The 21302-nt window shown below is 51.8% G+C and overlaps 1 protein-coding gene across 1 annotated transcript in view; it reads left to right on the top strand.

The window, feature by feature from the left end:
* Window positions 1–21302, top strand: part of hivep1 (HIVEP zinc finger 1) — a 50711-nt gene that overhangs the window by 7586 nt on the left and 21823 nt on the right. The window contains 6 exon segments of the mRNA XM_085790516.1: window positions 9247–9316; window positions 11529–11755; window positions 11790–13165; window positions 14381–16738; window positions 16943–18120; window positions 19717–20134. Of these exon segments, the coding sequence (XP_085646642.1) occupies window positions 9247–9316; window positions 11529–11755; window positions 11790–13165; window positions 14381–16738; window positions 16943–18120; window positions 19717–20134 (5627 nt within the window).

The following is a 21302-nucleotide window of genomic DNA, read 5'->3' on the forward strand; positions in this document are numbered from 1 at the left end:
AAATGGTGATAGGGCGTGAAAAATGTGATATATAGCTAAACTCTCGTTCGTTACTATTGATCTCATTCACATTACAGCTGGTTTTCTACCAGGAAGTAGAATGTAAACAACAAGGAGATTCGGTCTATCCACAAGTTTCTGAACATCATCTATGGTCAAACCCGGCTTCTGGTTTTGCCGGTTTGGTGGAATTTTACGTTTACGTTTCCATGGTTTTCAGTCGTTAGTCGTCGTCGTTCAGTCATAGTTACGGTAAACGCATGGATCTATTAACGCTGGCTTTTAACACGGATGTCAGTCTGTGTGATATCCACTGTTAAAAGCTGCTGTGATGATCCCTGTGCTTTACAGATTTTCATTGAAAAAAAAAAAAAAAATCCATGCATTTACCGCGACTACGGAAACCATGGAAACCTAAACATAAAATTCCACCGGTAGAGCAAAACAGGCTACGTTTTTGACGTTCGGAAAAAGATGGATAGGGATTATGGCAATGGGCCAGTTTGACTAAATGTTGTTGAACTGTCCCTTTAACCAGTGAGCTGAGCTCCAGGTGAACAGCTCGTTAGTCGACTTCCTGCTCAGCAGACGAGGAGTTAACGAGGCTCCGGGTCCTGACATGTCGGATCACGATCCAAAACCACACAACCAGAGTTTCCTCCCTAGCAACAGTAACTACAACACAGCGTGTGTGTGTGTGTGTGTGTGTGTGTGTGTGTGTGTGTGTGTGTGTGTGTGTGTGTGTGTGTGTGTGTGTGTGTGATACAGTTGGCGTGCTATACCTGCTGACAGGATGATGACATCACAGGTGCCACAAGCGCTCATGGCGGTAAATCAGCCGTCTCCATGGCGACGGATCTAACTGCTGTTACTAGTTTTTACTTGTGTGCGCGAGGAAAACAGTGAAAAATAAACTAGAGAAGGTGTGTGTGTGTGTGTGTGTGTGTGTGTGTGTGTGTGTGTGTGTTTCTGTGTGTGTGTGTTTCTGTGTGTGTGTGTTTCTGTGTGTGTGTGTGTGTGTGTGTTTCTGTGTGTGTGTGTGTGTGTGTGTGTGTGTGTGTGTGTGTGTGTGTGTGTGTGTGTGTGTGTAGCTCCATGCTGCAGCTCGGTCGGTGCAGCGGTTGCCAGGGCAACAGAGCAGCAGCAGTCTGCAGCTGAGGGACCACGTGCTGATTGGGGGATCGTTCAGCTGCGGGAGGGGTCATGGGTGCGCTTCAGGGGGGGCAGGAGACTGTTCGTGGGTTATTCGATGGGCTGGCATGGTTGAGGGGCGGCTGCTGGCATCTGGTCGTCGGGGACTTAGTGGGGGCGGATGTTGGGTATGATATATGAGGAAAGAGAGGGGAAGAGCGGGCAGTCGGAAGAGCGGGAGAGGGAGCGAATCAAGAAAGGGAGAATGGAGAGCGAGTAGAAGGAAAGAAGGGAGACAGGCGGAAAGGGAGAGAAGAAGGCGAATGTAGAGCGGAGAGGGGAGGCCAAAGATAGAAAGTAAGATACGGTGAGAGAACGAAAGCAGAAAGACGGAGAGAGAGACAGAAGGGAGCAAAGAGAGAGAGAAGAAAGCCGAAAAAGGCGAAACGAGCGGCGAGTAGAAGGAAAGGCCAAGGAGAGTAAGGGGTGGGGAGAGGGCGAGGAAAAGAAAGAAGGAGAAGAGCCGGAGAATGCGAGGGAGGAAGGGAGGAAAGAAGACACTAGAGAGGGAGCGAACGAACGAAGCAAGCAACGAAGGGAGAGAGAGACCGAGGGGCGACAGAGAGCAGAGACAAGAGACGAAAGACGAAAAAACGGGGCCAGCGGAGGGCAGCGAAGAAGACGACGGAGAGGAAGAGAGGGAGCGGTGCAGAGACGAAAGGAAGGGAGAAGGAGAGAGAGAGAAGAAAGCCGGCGAGGGAGCGGGAGAGCAGAAAGGAAGGAGAGGATGAGAGGGAGAGGGAGAGAAGAAAAAAGGAGAAGGAGAGAGCGAGCCGAAAGAAGGAGAGGGAGAGGCGCTCGAAGAAGAAAGACGGAGAGGAAGCGCGGGAGATGGAGGAAGAAGAAGGCGAAGGCAGAGAAGAGAGGAAAAAGACGGGCGCGGCCGTCCGAAGGAGAAGAAAGCAGTGAGAGGAAAGAGAGGGGCGAGAAGAAAGCTCGCGAGAGGAGCGAGAGAGAAGAAAGCAAGGAGACGGGAGCGCTCTCGCCTCCCTCTGGAGAGGAGAGAGAGAGACTAAAGAAGGGAGAGGAAGAGAGGGAGAGGGAGAGACGAAAGAAGGAGAAAGAGACAGAGAGCTCTTCCTCGAGAGGGAGGCTTTCTCTTTCTACTCCTAGGGAGAGCGAGATAGAAGCAACGAAGGCTCTCGAGAGGAACGAGAGCGAGAAGCAGATAAGGACGAGAGGGGAGAGGGATCTGCAGACATAGGCATAGGTAGAAGGAGCCCTCTCCTCACTTTCTCTCTCTCCCTCCTCCCTCCTTCTCCCTCTCTTTCTCTCTCTCTCCTCCCTCCTTCTCTCTTTCTCTTTCTCTCCTCCCTCTCACTTTCTCTCCTTCTCCCTCTCTCTCCCTCTTTCTCTCTTCTCCCTCCTTCTCTCCCCTCTCTTTCTCTCTCTCTCCTCCCTCTCACTTTCTCTCTCTCTCCTCCCTCCTTCTCCTTCACTCTCTCTCCCTCCTCCCTCCTTCTCCCTCTCTTTCTCTTTCTCTCCTCCCTCTCTTTCTTCCCTCCTCCCTCTCACTTTCTCTCCCTCCCTCCTCCCTCCTTCTCCCTTTCTCTTTCTCTCCTCCCTCTCACTTTCTCTCTCTTTCTCTCCTTCTCCCTCTCTCTCCCTCTTTCTCTTTCTCTCTCTCCTCTCTTTCTCTCTCCCTCCTCCCTCCTTCTCCCTCTCTTTCTCTTTCTCTCCTCCCTCCTCCCTCTCCCCCCCCCCCCCTCCAGGACAGGAGAGGTGTATTTTTAGCCGTGCGGGGGCGTGCGAGGTTAGCGCCACAAGTAGGTTAGCCGTTAGCGTTAGCGGCTAATCTGGTGTTGACAGCGTGAGGGGGAGGAGCCAGAGGGGGGAGGGGGAGGGGGGAGGGCTTTCCCTGATTTAGAGCAGGGATTTAAACAGGAAGGGGGAGGGAGAGGAGGAGGGGGAGGAGGGGGGAGGAGTGAGAGGCAGCGAGGAGGGAGAGGAGGAAGAGGAAGAGGAGGAGGAGAAGAGACTCAGAGAGAGAAGACGACAGACGCTTCTTCACTTCTTCTGCTGCTTCTTCTGTTCCTGTGGAGACGGGAGGAAGAGGAGGAGGAGGAGGAGGAAGAGGAGAGGGGGGGGCAGAGGAATGTCACAGCAAAGGATTCTGGGAAAGTGTGTGTGTGTGTGTGTGTGTGGGGATCGTCAGGTGTTTCCTCATCAGTCTGAGTCCGGGAGGGAAAACCATCTAAACAGGTACCGACCTTCCTCCTCTTCCCTCCTCTTCCTCCTCCTCCTCCTCCTCTTCCTCCTCCTCCTCCTCCTCCTCCTCTCCCTCCTCCTCCTTCCTCCTCCTCCTCCTCCTCCTCTTCCTCCTCCTCTTCCTCCTCCTCCTCCTCCTTCCTCCTCCTCCTCCTCCTTCCTCCTCTTCCCTCCTCTTCCTCCTCTTCCTCCTCTCCCTCTTCCTCCTCCTCCTCCTCTTTCCTCCTCCTCTTTCTGCTACTCTTCCTCCTCTCCTCTTCCTTCCTCCTCCTCCTCCTCCTCCTTCTCCTCCTTTTCCTTCATCCCTCTCCTCTTCCTCTTCCTCCTCCTCCTCCTCCTCCTCCTCCTCCTCTCTGGTTACATCACATCGTGTCTTCGTGCTGCTGAACTTTCTCTTTGTGTTTGAGCTTCAGGATTGTCAGACTGGATGTTATTGATCGTTAGTCGACTCTTGCTCAGCAGACGAGGAGTTAACGAGTTATTGATTATTGATTATTGGTTCTTGATCAGTATTTTAATGGATTCCTCTGACGCTGGTGTTTGATCAGATTTATTGATAACTTCACTTTAACATTAGAAACATGTTGATCTGAATAATAATGATGAAATTATTGATCTTGAATCGGTTGAAACTCTTTAATAGAAAAAAATTTTTTCACTGTTAAAATTGATGCTTAGCAACGGGGGGGGGCTTTGTTGCTAAGGGAGCAAGTTGTTATGCAACATCTCGTCCACTCAGACTCGACTTTCTTCCTCCTTCTCCTCTTTCTCCTCTTCAGCTGCAGCATCAGTTGTTTGTTTCACTTTGTCCTGTTTCACTGCTGTGGTGGAGGGGGGGGGGGGGGTGATGCTAATAGAGAGGCAGAGCGAGGGGGGGAGAGGGGGGGGGGGCGGGGGGGGCTGGAAGACAAGGTGGCCGTTGGTCTGATAATCTTATTGCCGAGGGGGCTGAACCGTCGTTTCCTTGGTTAAAACATTGATTTTATGACTTAAACGTTTTTATCCGCCACTTTATTTTCCCATGATCCATTGCGTCACACCACAGCGGAAGTCAGTTTTAGTAGCATTCTAGCGAGCGGCTAACTGGTAGCGTTAGCGGCTAACTGGTAGCGTTAGCCACCGGTGTAGGTACCAAATGTGGGGGCTCCGGGCTGCCAAAACCGTTTTGACTAAATCTGATGTTTAAGTCTATAAAACAAATTACCGAACAAACATTACTATTTCTGTGTGCACGTTTTTGTAATTAGTCATGGTTATCGTAGTTGTTAGCAGCTTGATTGAACTGTGTTATTGATTACATAGCAGATAAACAAATGTAATACGGTATCGATAACGTCTCTGTATCTTCACGCTGGTCCTGTTGCTCAGAACCAGAACCAGAACCAGAACCAGCTTGTAGCTAGTAGCTAGTAGCTAGCTAGTAGGAAATGTTTATGTGTTGCCTGGCAACAGGAACTATTTGTGTTGGCGGAGCCAAAGAAATTATTAAATAAACAAACAAATCATAATCTCTTGTATCTTATTACTGTTCACTAATAAAATGTTCTTGTAGCAACATCACACAGAGGGAGTGTTGTACTGTAGCCTAGCATATCAGCTCAGTGTGATTATCTACGACCGACTCACACCGTGCTGATAAACAGTAGCTACAACAACACTCCCTCTGTGTGATGTTGCTTAATTAACATCGTCCACTAAGTAATCTGATTACAATTGAAGACCGATTAATGGAACAGGACCAATAAGTATTGATCAGGCTGCTGAGGCTCCGCCCCCAACGCCACGTCTGCTAACATGCTAACATGCTAACTCCCTGCTGGACCGATCGACTGTTGATCGATTATTGGTGATGATTGATCGGCTGAACTGTGGCGGTTGTGTGTTGTGTGTGTGTTGTGTTGTTGTGACGGGTTGAATGAAGCTGAATCTGATGTTGTGACTGAAGTTTAATTTGAAAAGTTACACACACACACAGGGTTCAAAATGAGCGGTCGCCAGTCGCCAGTGGCGACTAACTTTGATGCTTTGGCGAGTAAAGGAAGCGGCTGACCGGCCACTCTGGCCAGTGAAAAACATCCAACTACTTCGTTGTTGTTACTGTTCCTCCCGACCCGGCGGTGACGCTTGGGTTCTGAGCCGCAGCAGAGCTCCTCTGACAGCTCCTCTGTGGAGCTGCAGGAGAGCTGCCACCTCTTTTTTTTCTTTTCTTTTTTTTATTGCAGCGCCGTTGTTACAGGTGATGCACATCTATGTCCGTGTAGCTACATTTATTGTCTGATCTTCCTTCATGGTGCACAGTGTCAGTCCTCCTGTGAAACTTTTAGCTACTAAATAATATGACTGAAGGCAGTGGAAGTCTGCACATGTCGACACGCCCCCATGAGTTGACGACATAAGGAGCTAATAAATAAATATATATAAATAACTGATAGTAGGCTATTATTCGGTCAAGTTCTTGTTATAGGTTAATGATTAAACGGTTAACCATGTGCAGCCCTAAAATAAACCTTTTAGGGAAAAAAGGCAAACTTGACTCCTTTATTCCACACAAAAATATGCTAATAGCTGTGATATGTGTTAAAAATGCTTATGAGTGTATTATAACAGTTCAACACAATGAAAAATATACAAAACAGCTATAGGCCTACATAACTTTTGGCCAGTAGATTTTTCAAGCTCACTAGCCAGTTGGCCAGTGAGCAAAAAAGTTAAGTTTGAACCCTGCACACACACACACAGTGACTCGTCTGTGTGTGTGTGTGTGTGTGTGTGTGTGTGTGTGTTGCTCAGCGAGGGGGGTGTGTGTGTGTGTGTGTGTGTGATTACAGTCAGTAGCTGGATTAGTTCATTCAGCCTCAGCTCATTAACTCAGATGTTCCCACAGGGATGAACAGTGTGTCCTCACACACACACACGCACACGCGCGCACACACACACACACACACACACACACACACACACACACACACACACTTGTTTTAAGTGTTGTTGTAACACAGATGAACAGGAAGTGAAACTCCCTCCGAGCTGCCAGAACCGGTTTGTGTGACATCACTGATGTGTTTAGACAGGCCTCCCCCTCTCACCCCCCCCCCTCCTCCCTCCCTCCTCCCTCTTACAGGAACTCCCTCCTCGTCACATTCTGAGGAACACCCCCCCCACCTCCCCCCGCCACAGCTGACAGGGTGGAGACTCTGTGTTGTTGCTTTTCTTTGTTCCTGGTTTGAGCTGCTCAGTGACGATCAGCCTGTTGCTACATCACATGTTAATGATTATTGATTATAGATAGATAGATAGATAGATAGATAGATAGATAGATAGATAGATAGGTAGATAGATAGATAGATAGATAGATAGATAGATAGATAGATAGATAGATAGATAGATAGATAGATAGATAGATAGACTTTATTGATCCCAAGCTGGAATTACAGTGCAGCAGACTATACATAATAAAATAGTAAAATATAAAGAACAAACTATACATAATAAAATAGCAATAGCAAATAAAACAAAATGTGATGTACAAGTATATACAACAACAAATTGGCAGCGTTGATTTTAGTGCAAAGTAGAAAATGTGCAATGTGTGTAACTGTGTGTAGAAAATAAAGCACGTAGTGACTAAGTTATAAAGTTATAAACACGTTATAGTTATAGGTATTTGTAGGGATGTCACGATTACTTCTTTTCATAATTTATCATGGTATTAAACAATTAATTAATCGTTAAAGGGACATTGTGTAACTTGGAGCGTTACACTGATGCTGCATTCACCTGCAGTCGGGCAGACGGCCGTCGCTAACAAACCAGATGTCATTTTAGTCACAGAAGTCCAGAGAAAGACGGTAAAACAATACCACATCGCCATGACAACATGTTGTCACGTGTATTTATGCCGTTACATGCAGCGGCTGTCGTCCGTCTGCCGTCTGCCCAATTTCACCTGAATGCAGCATGAAAAATACGACTGAGTTGCTTGAGATCTACAACCACAACGCTAGATGGAGGAATTCCTACACAATGTCCCTTTAAAGGTATAATATGTAGGAATCCCCCCCATCTAGCGGTGCGGTTGCATATCTGAACGCATTCTTGATGTTGCATTCACGTGAAATCAGGCAGACGTCAGACAGACAACAGACGCTTCATGTAACAGGATAAACAAGCGTCTATGTATTTGTTGTAGCTTTACTAACACATGACCCAGTTGGTTTGCTCGATTCAGGATCATTGTGTTAAATACTCACACATGCAGCCGATGCAACTAGTATCTATTTATTTATCTGGATAAAATATAAACCGATAGACAAATAAATATGCAAATAGTTGCATCGGCTACATGTGTGAGTATTTAACACAATGATCCTGAATCGAGCAAACCAACTGGGTCATGTGTTAGTAAAGCTACAACAAATACAAACAATACACCAAACTAAACCTAAAGGAAAAGAAATAAACATAAAGATAAATGGAAACTAAATATAAATATGAAAAAGAAAAAGGAAAGAAATGAATCCGACACATGGAAACAGAATGAACAAAGGAAAAACAACGAGTCTGAAAACTAAATGCAACTCGTTACAGAAGAAACACGGTGCTGCAGTGTGTGTGTGTGTGTGTGTGTGTGTGTGTGTGTGTGTGTGTGTGTGTGTGTGTGTGTGTGTGTGTGTGTGTGTGTGTGTGTGTGTGTGTGTGTGTGTGTGTGTGTGTGTGTGTCTGTGTGTGTGTGTGTGTCTGTGTGTGTGTGTGTGTGTGTGTGTCTGTGTGTGTGTTTCTCTTCTATTCTATCCTCTCTCCGCTGGAATCAGCTGTTATCACCTCATCACAGCCGGGAAGTCGCCACGGCAACAGGGACTGAGGATCCTCCATCTTTGGAGAAACACCAGGAAACAACCTCCCTGACAGACACACACACACACACACACACACACACACACACACACACACACACACACTGAGCCGTGTCTCTGGCAGGGCGCCTTTGTTTTGCTGCACAGCGGCGCGGGGAGGGGGAGGGGGGGGGGGGGTGTTATGTAACGTGTGGCGTGTGCCTGGATGGAGGGAAAGAGGGTGTGACTGTAGTGACACACACACACACACAGACACACACACACAAACACACACACACACACAGACACACACAATGACATAATCTACAGCCCCCCCCCCCCCCCCCAGTGTTTTCCTACTGAAGCATCAGGCTCTAATTTAGGAGCAGAAAGAAGGAGAAGGAGGAGGAGCAGCTCCTTGTGTGTGTGTGTGTGTGTCTGTGTGTGTGTGTGTGTGTGTGTGTGTGTGTGTGTGTGTCTCTGTTTGTGTGTGTGTGTGTGTGTGTGTGTGTGTGTGTGTGTCTCTCTCTGTGTGTGTGTGTGAGTGTGTGTGTGTGTGTGTGTGTGTGTGTGTGTGTCTGTGTGTGCGTGTGTGTGTGTCTCTGTTTGTGTGTGTGTGTGTGTGTGTGTGTGTGTGTGTGTGTCTCTCTCTGTGTGTGTGTGTGTGTGTGTGTGTGTGTGTGTGTGTGTGTGTGTGTGTGTGTGTGTGTGTGTGCATGTGAGCTCATTCTCTGCAGAGTGTTTGTGTTCCTCCACAGTCAGAGCGAGCGAGCGGCGGCCATGTTGTCTTCAGGTCCTCCTTGTTGTCATGGACACGGCGGCTCAGTGACATGACATCATCACAGTTGGTCCAGATGTGATGATGATGATGATGATGTCACTGAGGATGAAGTCTTTAGGTGTTTGAGGTCAAAGGTCAAATCAGTCGTTTTGATTCATACATGTTAACCCCGTGTGTGTGTGTGTGTGTGTGTGTGTGTGTGTGTGTGTGTGTGTGTGTGTGTGTGTGTTTCAGATAAAATCGAGGAGGCTCAGAAGGAGCTCAAAGAGCCGGTGACATCATCACAGAAAGGTGAGACACACCTGTGTGTGTTGTCAACATGTTGTTGTTGTTGTTGTTGTTGTTTTAAAGGGATACGCCAACATTTTTTTTTTTTCATGTCTTGCCTCACTCCCGAGTCCATGACCAGCAGATAGACACCATCCTTTCTACTGTGCGTGCAGTAACCATGGAGATAGAGCCGTATCGCCGTAATTAGCTTAGCTCAAACACTGGAAGTGTATGGGAAGTGTTAGCCTGCCTCCACCTAAAGTCACTAATTAGCTTAGCTCAAACACTGGAAGTGTATGGGTAGTGTTAGCCTGCCTCCACCTAAAGTCGCTAATTAGCTTAGCTCAAACACTGGAAGTGTATGGGTAGTGTTAGCCTGCCTCCACCTAAAGTCACTAATTAGCTTAGCTCAAACACTGGAAGCGTATAGGTAGTGTTAGCCTGCCTCCTACCCGAGCTGAAATCAGCAGTCAGAAGCTGGTTTCATTTTAGCTCTAAACTCTGTAAATATATCACTTTATCAACATTTCAAACATGTTTAGATGAGAAAGTAGCCGTTTAGATCAGCAGTGTGTCGTTAATTTGTCTAAATACCAGCTGTTTACAATTTTGTTTGGACGAATTTGGCGCTACTCAAGCTAGCCGTTGTGACCAACGCACTTCCGGTTACTTTCACAAAATAAAACACCCTTTACATACAGAAAACCATGATGATAGAATTTGTGCTTTTACTTTGAAATAGGAAGCTAACCTACCCTCAATGTAGCTAGCTTGAACCAAAATAAAGCGTCTTTGCTTGAACCCTCCGTTTTGACCGATCTCGTCCCGTTAGCGGCATTTGACCGCTCAAGATGCCTTACCGGAGAGTTTTGTCAGCTCTGAGACGAAGATCGGCCCGCCGGTTTCCCTTTAGAGTTGCTGAAGAGTTTCTCTGATGACTTTAGGTGGAGGCAGGCTAACACTACCCATACACTTCCAGTGTTTGAGCTTAGCTAATTAGCGACTTTAGGTGGAGGCAGGCTAACACTACCCATACACTTCCAGTGTTTGAGCTAAGCTAATTAGCGACTTTAGGTGGAGGCAGGCTAACACTACCTATACACTTCCAGCGTTTGAGCTAAGCTAATTAGCGACTTTAGGTGGAAGCAGGCTAACACTACCTATACACTTCCAGCGTTTGAGCCAAGCTAATTAGCGACTTTAGATGGAAGCAGGCAGTGGCTCAGGCGGTAGAGCGGGTCGTCCAATGATCAGAGGGTCGGCGGTTCGAATCCCACTCTCTCCCAGTCGCTGTCGTAGTGTCCTTGGGCAAGACACCTCACCCAACTTGCCTCGTGTGAATGTGTATGAATGATCATGGCGGAGGGGCCGTTTGGCGCGAAATGGCAGCCACGCTTCCGTCAGTCTGCCCCAGGGCAGCTGTGGCTACAGACGTAGTTTACCACCACCGGTGTGAATGTGGTATGAATGAATAATGGTTTCTGTAAAGCGCTTTGGGTATCGTGAAAAGCACTATATAAATGTAAACCATTATTATTCATTAACACTACCGATACACTTCCAGCGTTTGAGCTAAGCTAATTAGCGGTGTGCCAGCTCTGCCCGTATCTCCCTTGTTACTGCACGCACAGTCGAAAGGATGGTGTCTATCTGCTGGTCATGGACTCGGGACAGCAATGTGTTTTGATATGAGCGTTAGCTGTTGTTAGCCACGTAGCTCAGCTACTTAGCTTCAACTGTGTTTATATTGATTACATAGCAGATAAATAAATGTAATACGGTATCGATAACATCTCTGTATCTTTACGCTGGTCCTGTTGCTCCGGTGCTGATCAGACACGGGCTCAGAACCAGAACCAGAACCAGAACCAAGCTTGTAGCTAGTAGCTAGCTAGTAGGAAATGTTTATGTGTTGCCTGGCAACAGGAACTATTTGTGTTGCCGGAGCAGAAATGATTAATTAAACAAACAAATCATAATCTCTTGTATCTTATTACTGTTCACTGTTGTATAAAAGCAACATCACACTGGAGGTCGTGCTGTTGTACTATCAGCTCAGTGTGATTATACCAAGTAGCACTGTTAGTAACGCTGGTATTTTACAACGCCGTAATTAATAATGTGTGTGTGTGTGTGTGTGTCTCTGTGTGTGTGTGTGTGTCTCTGTGTGTGTCTCTGTGTGTGTGTGTGTGTGTGTGTGTGTCTCTGTGTGTGTGTGTGTGTGTGTGTGTGTGTGTAGCTGAGAGCAGTGTGAAGGGTCTGAAGAGGAAGAAGGTCGTAGCTGAGAATCAGCTGAAGAAGATTCCCAAGTCTCCGGTGAAGAAGCCGCTGCAGCTCAACGCGACTGAAGCTGCGGCTCCGCCCACAGCGCCGGCCCCTCCCCCTCCCCCCCCCCACCATGGCCCGGCGGCCGCCGCCCCCGACCGGGGCTCCACCTCGCCTGATGCTGACGGGCTGAAGGAGGCGGAGCCTGAGGCCGCTGACGCTGAGGACGCCACGCCGACCGCCGCCGCCGCCACCGTGTCTGAGGCCACAGACACAGGAAGCCCCGCCCCCTCTGGCCCCGCCCCCCCCCGGTGCCGAGCGGCAGCCGTTCCACAGCGGCGGCGCCTCGCTGGACGTCCTGCTGAAGGCCATGGAGCCGGACTTCAGCTCTCTGGCCGAGAGGAACCGCTCTGGCCCCGCCCCCCCGGCCGGCGCCGAGTCGGTCGCCATGACAACCGCCCCCCAGCGCCACCAGCCCCCCCACATGCAGACGTACTACATCGACAAACAAGGAAACGTCATCGGCATCGCAGCCGCCCCTCCCCCGCTGCAGTCCGCGCCGCTAGCCACGCCGCTAGCCACCGCGCCGCTAGCCACCGCGCCGCTAGCCGCGCCCCACTTCCTGCCCGACGCGCCGAGTCTCCACATGAGCTTCGGCGGCGGCCACGCCCCCGCCCCCGCCCCCTCCGGCGCCGGCGCTCTGCCGCAGAGCCAGCCGCCCGTCGTGCACACGTGCCAGTCGCTGTCGGCGAGCGTCCCCAGCGGCGTGCAGATGACCCCGGTGACGCCGGGCGCCACCGCGGTCCAGATGACCACGGTGGTGAACTTCGGCGGCGAGCAGCTCTCGGTCTCCAAGGACCAGAAGCTGAAGAAGCCGGGGAAGTACGTGTGCGAGTACTGCAGCCGCGCCTGCGCGAAGCCGAGCGTTCTGCTGAAACACATCCGCTCCCACACCGGCGAGCGGCCGTATCCCTGCGTCACCTGCGGCTTCTCCTTCAAGACCAAGAGCAACTTGTACAAACACAAGAAGTCGCACGCGCACGCCATCAAGCTCGGCCTCGTGGCGCGCTCCGAGTCCGGCGGCGGCGGCTCGCTGTCCCAGGAGTCGGACAGAGCGCCGGGGCAGTCTGAGGCGGAGGAGAGCGACGACGACGACGAGGAAGGCAGCGCCGCCGACCTCGACCCGGACTCGTCCCAGAGCAGCGTGGCCGAGACCGCTACCGCCGCTACAACGACCGCCGCGACGACCGCGCCCGCCGGCACGGACGCAGGCGAGTCGTCAGCGTCCGGCCACCGGACTCACGAGCCCAAAGTCTCGGCGGCTCTTCCCAAGGTGGTGGTGTACCCGGTGAACGTGTCGCCGCTGCGCGCCGACAGCCCGCGGGTCACGGGCGCCGCGGCGCCGGAGCCGGCGGCCGCTCAGCGCCAGAGAGACCTGCAGTCCGCCGCCGCCGCCGGGCTGCGGTCCAGCGTCACGGTGCTGTCGTCTCTGAAGGAGGTGGACGGGGCCAACGCCTCGCTGGACGCAGCGAGCGAGGACGAGGACGCGTGCCGCTCGCCGCTGGGCCACGCCACGCTGCAGCGGCAGCACGCCACCGACGCCTCGCAGCAGCAGCAGGTTGGTTTCTGTATTTATTTATTTATTAAAGTATCCCCATTAGCCGATGTCATGACATTTGATCTTCTTCCCCAATGCAATTTTAAAAAGAACATAGTAGCTACTCACATTCATCACTCGCCATCATATACACAAACAATCTAAAATATACTATTAGGTACAAAGAATACATTATACATCAAATTCCTATAATAAATTATTATATGTTATATATTTCTTACTCATTGAATTTCCAATTTATTCAAACAGTCTTTTACTACCTTTTTAAAAATGTTATTAGGTTATGTGTTCCATCCTGTAATGGTTCTGTATTTTACAGAATGTTTTAAAGGTAGAGTCTGGAGTTTTGTTCGTAGCAGTTTGTAAACTAAACATTGAAACTGAGCCCCTCCTCTGGGGCTAAGCTGTGTAGCCTCCTGCCCCAGACAGCAGCAGTTGCCATGACAACAAAGGAAAGGAAACACAGTCTGAGTGAAGCTCTGGAGCCGCGGGCCGATAGCCGACCGTCACCAACACCGGGAGCCTCCAGTGTTATGTTGTTATGCTGTTGTGTTGAGCTGGGAAGGCGGTGTTAGCGGCGGATGCTAACCGCTACCGCTAGCCGAAGTTAGCATTGAGCTAGCTCACTACAACGGCCCTCATACTTGTTACCAGTGGAGGCTTTAGTTGTCGGTGACGGTGGGGAATCGGTCCGCGGCTCCAGCGCTTCACTCAGAATGTATTTCTTTTACTTTGTTGTCATGACAACTGCTGCTGCAGAGGGAGAGAGAGACGTGCTAGCACTCGTTAGCATCAGAGACAGCTAATGCAGCTAGCAGCCCTGAGCTACTACTCTGCTGCACGCAGCTGGAGAGAAAACACAGACTCTCTCACCATAGATATCTATGCTCTCTGGCGACTCTCTCGCTCCACCCAGAAACGTCCACGTGCAAAACAAAACCTGAACAAAACAGAGCAAAAGACCAAAACACAGGCGGGGGGGGGGGACACGAAGCCCATAGTGATGATTAAGACAGATTTCATTTGTACTGTCTAATGTCTAATGTTTATTTTTGGGCACAAAACTCCAGACCCAACCTTTAAAAAGTTTGTTCTTGGTTTAGGTGCCAGTAAATGATCATATCTTGATTGTCTGGTTGCGTATTTGTTGACATCTCTGGTGAAAACTCTCTGATCTGAGAAACACTGTGTTTCTTTTTGCTGTTGATCCTGAAGGTGAAGTGTCTGCTCAGCCCGCGCAGCCTCGGCAGCACCGACTCCGGATACTTCTCCCGCTCCGAGAGCGCCGACCAGGCCATGAGTCCGCCCAGCCCCTTCGTCAAGATAACGCCTCCCGTCGACCTCGACGTCGCCAAGATCGCCCCTCCTGTGGTTGCCGCGGTGATGCACGTCGCCGCCGAGCAGAAGTCGGGTCAGATGCGTCCGCCGCTGGAGGCCAAGGCGCTGTCCCTGGAGGAGCGGATCTCCAAGCTGATCTCGGACAACGAGGCGGTGGTGGACAACAAGCAGCTGGACAGCGTGAAGCCGCGCCGCACGTCTCTGTCGCGCCGCGGCAGCATCGACTCGCCCAAGTCCTACATCTTCAAAGACTCGTTCCAGTTCGACCTGAAGCCGATGGGCCGGCGGTCGAGCTCCAGCTCCGACATCCCCAAGTCCCCGTTCACGCCCACCGACAAGTCCAAGCCGGTCTTCCTGCTGTCCGTCCCGTCCCAGTTCCCGCCCATGGACTGTCTGCCCATCACCCGGAGCAACTCCATGCCGACGACGCCGGGACACGCCGCGCCCCCCGTCAACGTCCCCCCCCTCCCCCACCCGCTCAGGATATGTCAGTCCTTCGACGACAAAATCGGCTGCACCCTGAACGACGACGTGTTTTCATCGGCGCCGTCGACGCCCAACCCGGCGCTGCACTCGCGCACGCTGGTGAGACAGGCGGCGGTGGAGGACTTCTCCACGGCCGACGGCCACGGCCTTCCCAGCGTGCGCTCCATGGACGACGGTTACCACGGCGGCGGCGGTGGCGCTGGAGACGCGGTGCAGAGGAGCCGGTCGTTTGAACACGGCCAGGAGAAGAGCAGGAAGCCGCTGCAGAACAAAGGGACGATGTACGAGTGCGAGACCTGCAGGAACCGCTACAGGAAGCTGGAGAACTTCGAGACGCACAAGAAGTTCTACTGCTCCGAGCTGCACGGCCCCAAGAGCAAGCCGCCGCCCGCCAGAGACGCCGAGCAGGAGGTTTTCCACGCGGTCGGCAGCCGGTCGACCGGCGGCTCCGGAGCCCTCGACCACCAGACGTCCATCAGGAAGAGGAGGAAGATGAAGAGCGTCGGAGACGAAGACGACCAGTCTCCGACCGACACCGTCGCTCCGTGCTCCGTGAGCTTCGAGCTGCCGGCGGCGACTCGCACCTTCCCTCAGCCCGCCGTCATCGTGGACATCCAGCCCAAGAACAACCAGTCGAAGCTACCTCAGATCCAGCTCGTAGCCCGAGGGATCAACGCCCCCGAGTCCCGTCTGTCCCCGATCCGAGAGACTCAGATAAGCTCCGCCCCTAAAGGCGAGCTGCAGCGGCAGGGCAGCGGCACGTCGGTCATCAGACACACCAACTCCCTCAGCAGACCCAACTCCTTCGAGACCGAGTCCGTCGACAGAGCTTCTCCCGTCGACGCCTCGGACAAGGATCCGCTCAACAAGCCCAAAGCGGAAGCGACGCGAAGCGTCTCGCCGGACAGTTACCACGACAACCTGTCCAAACCTCAGAGCGAGCTCAGGAAGGAGCAGAGCGGCGACGGCGCGGCGGCGGCGGCCAGCCAGAACTCCACCCCCGTCCACCAGAGTCGTCTGGTTCGTCAGAACAACATCCAGGTCCCTGAGATCCTGGTGACGGAGGATTCGGACAGAGACGGCGACGCTCCGGCGGCCGAGGCGGCGGAGAAACCTGCAGACCAGTTCAACTGGCCGCAGAGGAGCGAGAGTCTGTCCAAGCTCCCGGCAGAGAAACTTCCCCCCAAGAAGAAGAGGATCCGTCTGGCTCAGATGGACCAATCCTCCGCCGAGTCCAGCTTCGAGTCCAGTCTGTCCCGCAGCCTCAGCAGAGACAGCAGCCTCTCCCGCTGCTCCAGCGTCTCCGCCTCCTTCGACAGAGACGAGCCGTGCAGAGCCGACAGTCCGTCCAGAGCGGACAGCGTCGGCAAAGCTCCGGAGCCTCCGGCTGCAGCTGCAGCCTTCAACACGCTGGGCGTTCCCGGCGTTCCCGGTGTGATGAGGCGAGCCGCCTCCGAGCAGATCACCTGCACGCAGCCGTCGGTGGAGATCTGCTGCGACTACCGCAGCAAGTCCTTCGACTGTGGGAACGTGTCTCCCAGCAGGTCTCTGTCCCCGGCGGGACGGAGCTCCCCGGTCCCCCCGGTGCCGCTCATCGAGAGGCGGCGCGGCCCGTTGGTCCGGCAGATGTCTCTGAAGATCGGCCCCGAGACCCAGCAGCCGCTCCGCAAAGCAGCCTCGTCTCTGGACAAAGCTACTACCGTCACCAGCGTCAGCGCTCTGACTCAGACCCGGTCCCAACAGATCCACGTCCCCTCCCAACAGATCCACGTCCCCTCCCAACAGATCCACGGCTCCTCCCAACAGATCCACGGCTCCTCCCAACAGATCCACGTCCCCTCCCAACAGATCCACGTCCCCTCCCAACAGATCCACGGCTCCTCCCAACAGATCCACGTCCCCTCCCAACAGATCCACGGCTCCTCCCAACAGATCCACGTCCCCTCCCAACAGATCCACGGCCCCTCCCGGCCGCCGCCGGCTCCGCCCTTCGTCCTGCACAGCGGAGGAGAAGCTCCGCTGCAGAAGAACGAGCAGCTGGTGCAGAGCATCAACCTGGGCGGCTCCACCCAGCAGCCGCAGATCCACGGCCTCCCTCACCCCTGGCACCAGACCTCCAGAGTCCAGATCCTCCACAAGATCCAGCCGCCACCGAACCAGATCTTAGTCTGTGGCAGCGTCCACAGCGAAGACAAGAAGTCTTTTGTGCCCAAATACCAGCTGCAGTGTCCGGCGCTGAGAGGACAGAGAGGACAGACCTTCTCCTTCAGTCCACCGGGAGCTCAGATCGCTCTGCCCGTCCTCACCATCCCCATCGCCAGCCCCGTCCTCAACATGTCCACTCCCTCAGACGTCCAGAGCGTTTACATCGCTCCGCCCGGTCAGCTGGCCGCGGAGCTGAAACCCCAGACGGTGGTTTTATCCGGCGACCGCCTCAAAGACCCGTTCGATCCTCGGCCAGCCGGTCCCGTTCATCTGCCGCAGATCCTCATCACGCACGAGCAGATGCAGCCGCTTCCCTCCGTGTCCGGTAAGAACTCGTCCTCTCTCGGCGTTGAAGGTGACGCTCTTGGCCCGGCGGTGAGGAAGGAGCGGCCCCTGGAGCGAGCCTCTCCTACTCCTTCTCCAGCTTCCTGCTCCCAGAAACAGAAGCCGCCGGCCTCGGAGAACCACAGCGGGGAGCGAGCTCAGAAGCCGGCCTCGGTGACTCTGTGTCCGCAGCCGGAGCCGGCGGCGTCCAGCAAGAGGATGCTGTCGCCGGCCAACAGCCTGGACATCTACATGGAGAAGCACCAGAAACGGGCCAAGGACGAGCACGGCGCCGCCTGTCTGACGGACGGACGCTCCGTCAACTACCTGAACTCCAAGATGTCGGAGGTGACGCGGCAGAGGAAGCTGACTCTGGTCCGGCAGCTGTGCACGACGGAGCCGGCGGACAGTCCCATCGAGACCGAGGCTCCGGCTTCGCTCCCGGTCCGAGGGGACGACGGGGCCACGGAGCCGGAGTCTCCGGACGACGCCAAGCCGATGTCCCCCGACTGCACCGGCACCGGCCGCGACAAAGACACAAACACGGTCGTTCAGGAGGAGGACGGTCCGGTCCGGAACACCACACCCGGCCTTCACCAGAGGTGGGTAGTAACGCGCTACATTTACTCTGTTACATTTACTGGAGTAACTTTTTGGATAAATTGTACTTCTAAGAGTAGTTTCAATGCAGCATACTTGTTACTTTTTTCTTCAGAGGAAGCAGTACTTTTACTCCTATTATAGTTTTGTGTATTTGATTAGACCTACATTTACGCGCTGGTCATTAAACGAACAAATCAGAGGTTACTCAGCAGTTACTCAGTACTTGAGTAGCTTTTTGGATAAATTGTACTTCTAAGACAGGGTTTATACAGGAATCTTGAAATTAATTCTAAAACCTTTTTAAGACTTTTTCAAGACCTTCTTAATATTTTTCAACACCTCACCGCCACTTCAAGCTGTAAACATTTATATCAGTGACACTTTTAACTTTACGGTTTTAGTGTGCGGTAAACACTATAGATGATAGATGATACAACAGAATTCAAAATAGGCTGGAATTTAAAAAAACTAACCAACTAAAAAAAAAAACCCAAAAACATTGCTCCACTCTCAAGAAAAAAACCCCCAACAATCTTCTTTTCTTTTTTACGCACCGGTTCATTTTTGTTTTTTAATGAAATTAATAAATTCACACACTTTTACAATGTTTTTTAGGACTCAGACTTTTGGACAGCTAATTCAGAAAAAATACCTCCAAAATTTAAGACTTTAAATTTGTGAAAATACTTTTTTAATACTTTTTAAGGGTCTTAATTTTCTTAATTGATTTATCACATTTTAATACTTTTCAAGACTCCGCGGATACCCTGTAAGAGTAGTTTCAATGCAGCATACTTGTTACTTTTTTCTTCAGAGGAAGCAGTACTTTTACTCCTATTACATTTTTGTGTATTTGATTAGACCTACATTTACGCGCTGATCATTAAACGAACAAATCAGAGGTTACTCAGCAGTTACTCAGTACTTGAGTAGCTTTTTCACCAAGTACTTTCTACTCTTACTCAAGTAAATGTTTGAATGGCTACTTTTTACTTTTACTTGAGTAACATTATTCTAAAGTAACTATAGAGAATGTGAAGCACGCCGCTTTGCGTTGTGGGACGTCGGCGCCATCTTTGGAGGAACGCAAACGCAAACAGAGAGTGGGGAAAACGGAGGAAAACAAGCAAGAAGAAAAAGAAAAAGAGATGAGGAAGACGGACAAAAAGAAAAAAAGAAATGGAGAAGGGGAAGGGAAACGAAGGAGGAACGTATCGTGATAAACTCAAATTTAACGAGAAACAAAGGTACACAGAAAAACTACAACTTATTAACGGTGTCGATCCCTAACTTACGTTTTGCCGTTAAGGGACTGGATTCAAGTCCCAGATTTACTCTCCACTGACTCATCCAGACATCGTCAACTATCTGGTTTTTGGTATTAGTGCATATACTACTGTGGCAGCAGTACTGTCCCACCATGATTACTTTTAAGCGACTTTGGGGAATTTTTGTTAGGGAGACGAGCAAGTGTTTACATCCGCGATCCTCCAAAGATGGCGCCCAACGTCCCACAATGCAAAGCAGCCATCATAACTACTTTTACATATTCTCTATACTTTGACTTAAGTACAATTTGTGGCTACTCTACCCAGCTCTGGCGTCCACAGCTCTGCGACGGCGGTCCGAGCCCCCACCAAGGCCCCCGTCCGGCCCTGCAGCTTCCAGGGGGGGCAGCTGAAGCTGACGGCGTCGGTGTCGGTGGTGAACACCAAGGACAGCCACCGCCTGTCCTTCCCCAGCCTGAAGACCACCACCAGCTTCACCTGGTGCTTCCTGATGAAGAGGAAGCCGCTGCACGTGCAGCAGACCGACCTGAAGACCTCGGCCTACTCCGCCTGGACCGTCAGCCCCCACAACCCCAACCCGCTGGGGCTGCCCACCAAGGTGCTCATGTCCCTGTTCGACTCCACGCAGAGCTCCAAGAAGGTCCACTACACCTCCGCCATCAGGACCACCGGCAAGTCCGACTTCCTGTCCTACACGGGGAAGCTGAAGGACGTCATGCCCCAGGTAAGAGACACTTCTCCAGAGTTGGTCTGTTTTATATAGAACCAATCTCCTTGTTGTAACTACTTCCGGGTAGAAAACCTGTATAAGACGGTAGTGACAGACGAGAGTTTCGCTATGTATATGTGGCAAGGTGAAGAGGGCCCGGGCGGGGATTGAACCCACACCTCCCGGGTAAGAGTCATGCGCGTGACTGGCAAGCGCGCATGACTCTTACGGATGGCGACACTCCGGCCGAGGCGGTCGCCTGATAAAACCACCGTCTGGGGTTTCAGCTCCGCGGCTCTGACCGGGCGGAGTGATGTAAACGCTCTGAGGGTGTGGGCATGTTGAGGGACATCCCTTTGGGTGACTGGCAAGCGCGCATGACTCTTACCCGGGAGGTGTGGGTTCAATCCCCACCCGGGCCCTCTTCACCTTGCCAGATTCTGGCGTTGTTGGCAGGATCCATGTAGCACTAGTGGTGGGTCCATGGATTCCTAATGTGTGGCAGCCTGCGCGGAGCACGAGGACGTGCTTGTGAAAAGAGGGGGAGAGATGTGACAGTTGACGGTTCCTGTCACTATGCCTCCAATTGATCATGCGCCCTGGCTACTTGGCCAAGGGGATGTCCCTTTGGGTGACTGGCAAGCGCGCATGACTCAAACCTAATCCCTCGATTCAATCCCCGCCCGGGCCCTCTTGCCTCTTGTGCAGGCTGCCACACATTAGGAATCCATGGACCCTCCCGGGTAAGAGTCATGCACGCTTGCCAGTCACCCAAAGGGACATCCCCTTGGCCAAGTAGCCAGGGCGCATGATCAATTGGAGGCATAGTGACAGGAACCGTCAGCTGTCACATATATCTAATTTTTCATGTCACTGTATCACCGTTTAGACTAATCTGATGTTTGTTAAGTCTATAAAACAAACATTACTATTTATGTGTGCACATTTTTGTAATTAGTCATGGTTATCATAGATTAGCCGGGCTAACGGTTAGCTACCTGTTTAACTTTAAAGCAGTACTAAAGAACTTTCAGTTTTGGTTGAGTTTGGCGGCGCCAGTGGCCCAAAGCGGTAGTGTTTTGCCTGAAGGAAGACTCCATTTCCCATGAGCACTAGCGCGTGGAAATTAACAGAAGATGTCCAAACTAAGTTTCTGTTAGCAGCGGATAATTTCTCGGATCAT

The sequence above is a fragment of the Trachurus japonicus genome, chromosome 11, assembly GCF_045865225.1.
Source record: "Trachurus japonicus isolate A0001 chromosome 11, Traja_1.0".
Taxonomy (NCBI): Eukaryota; Metazoa; Chordata; class Actinopteri; order Carangiformes; family Carangidae; genus Trachurus; species Trachurus japonicus.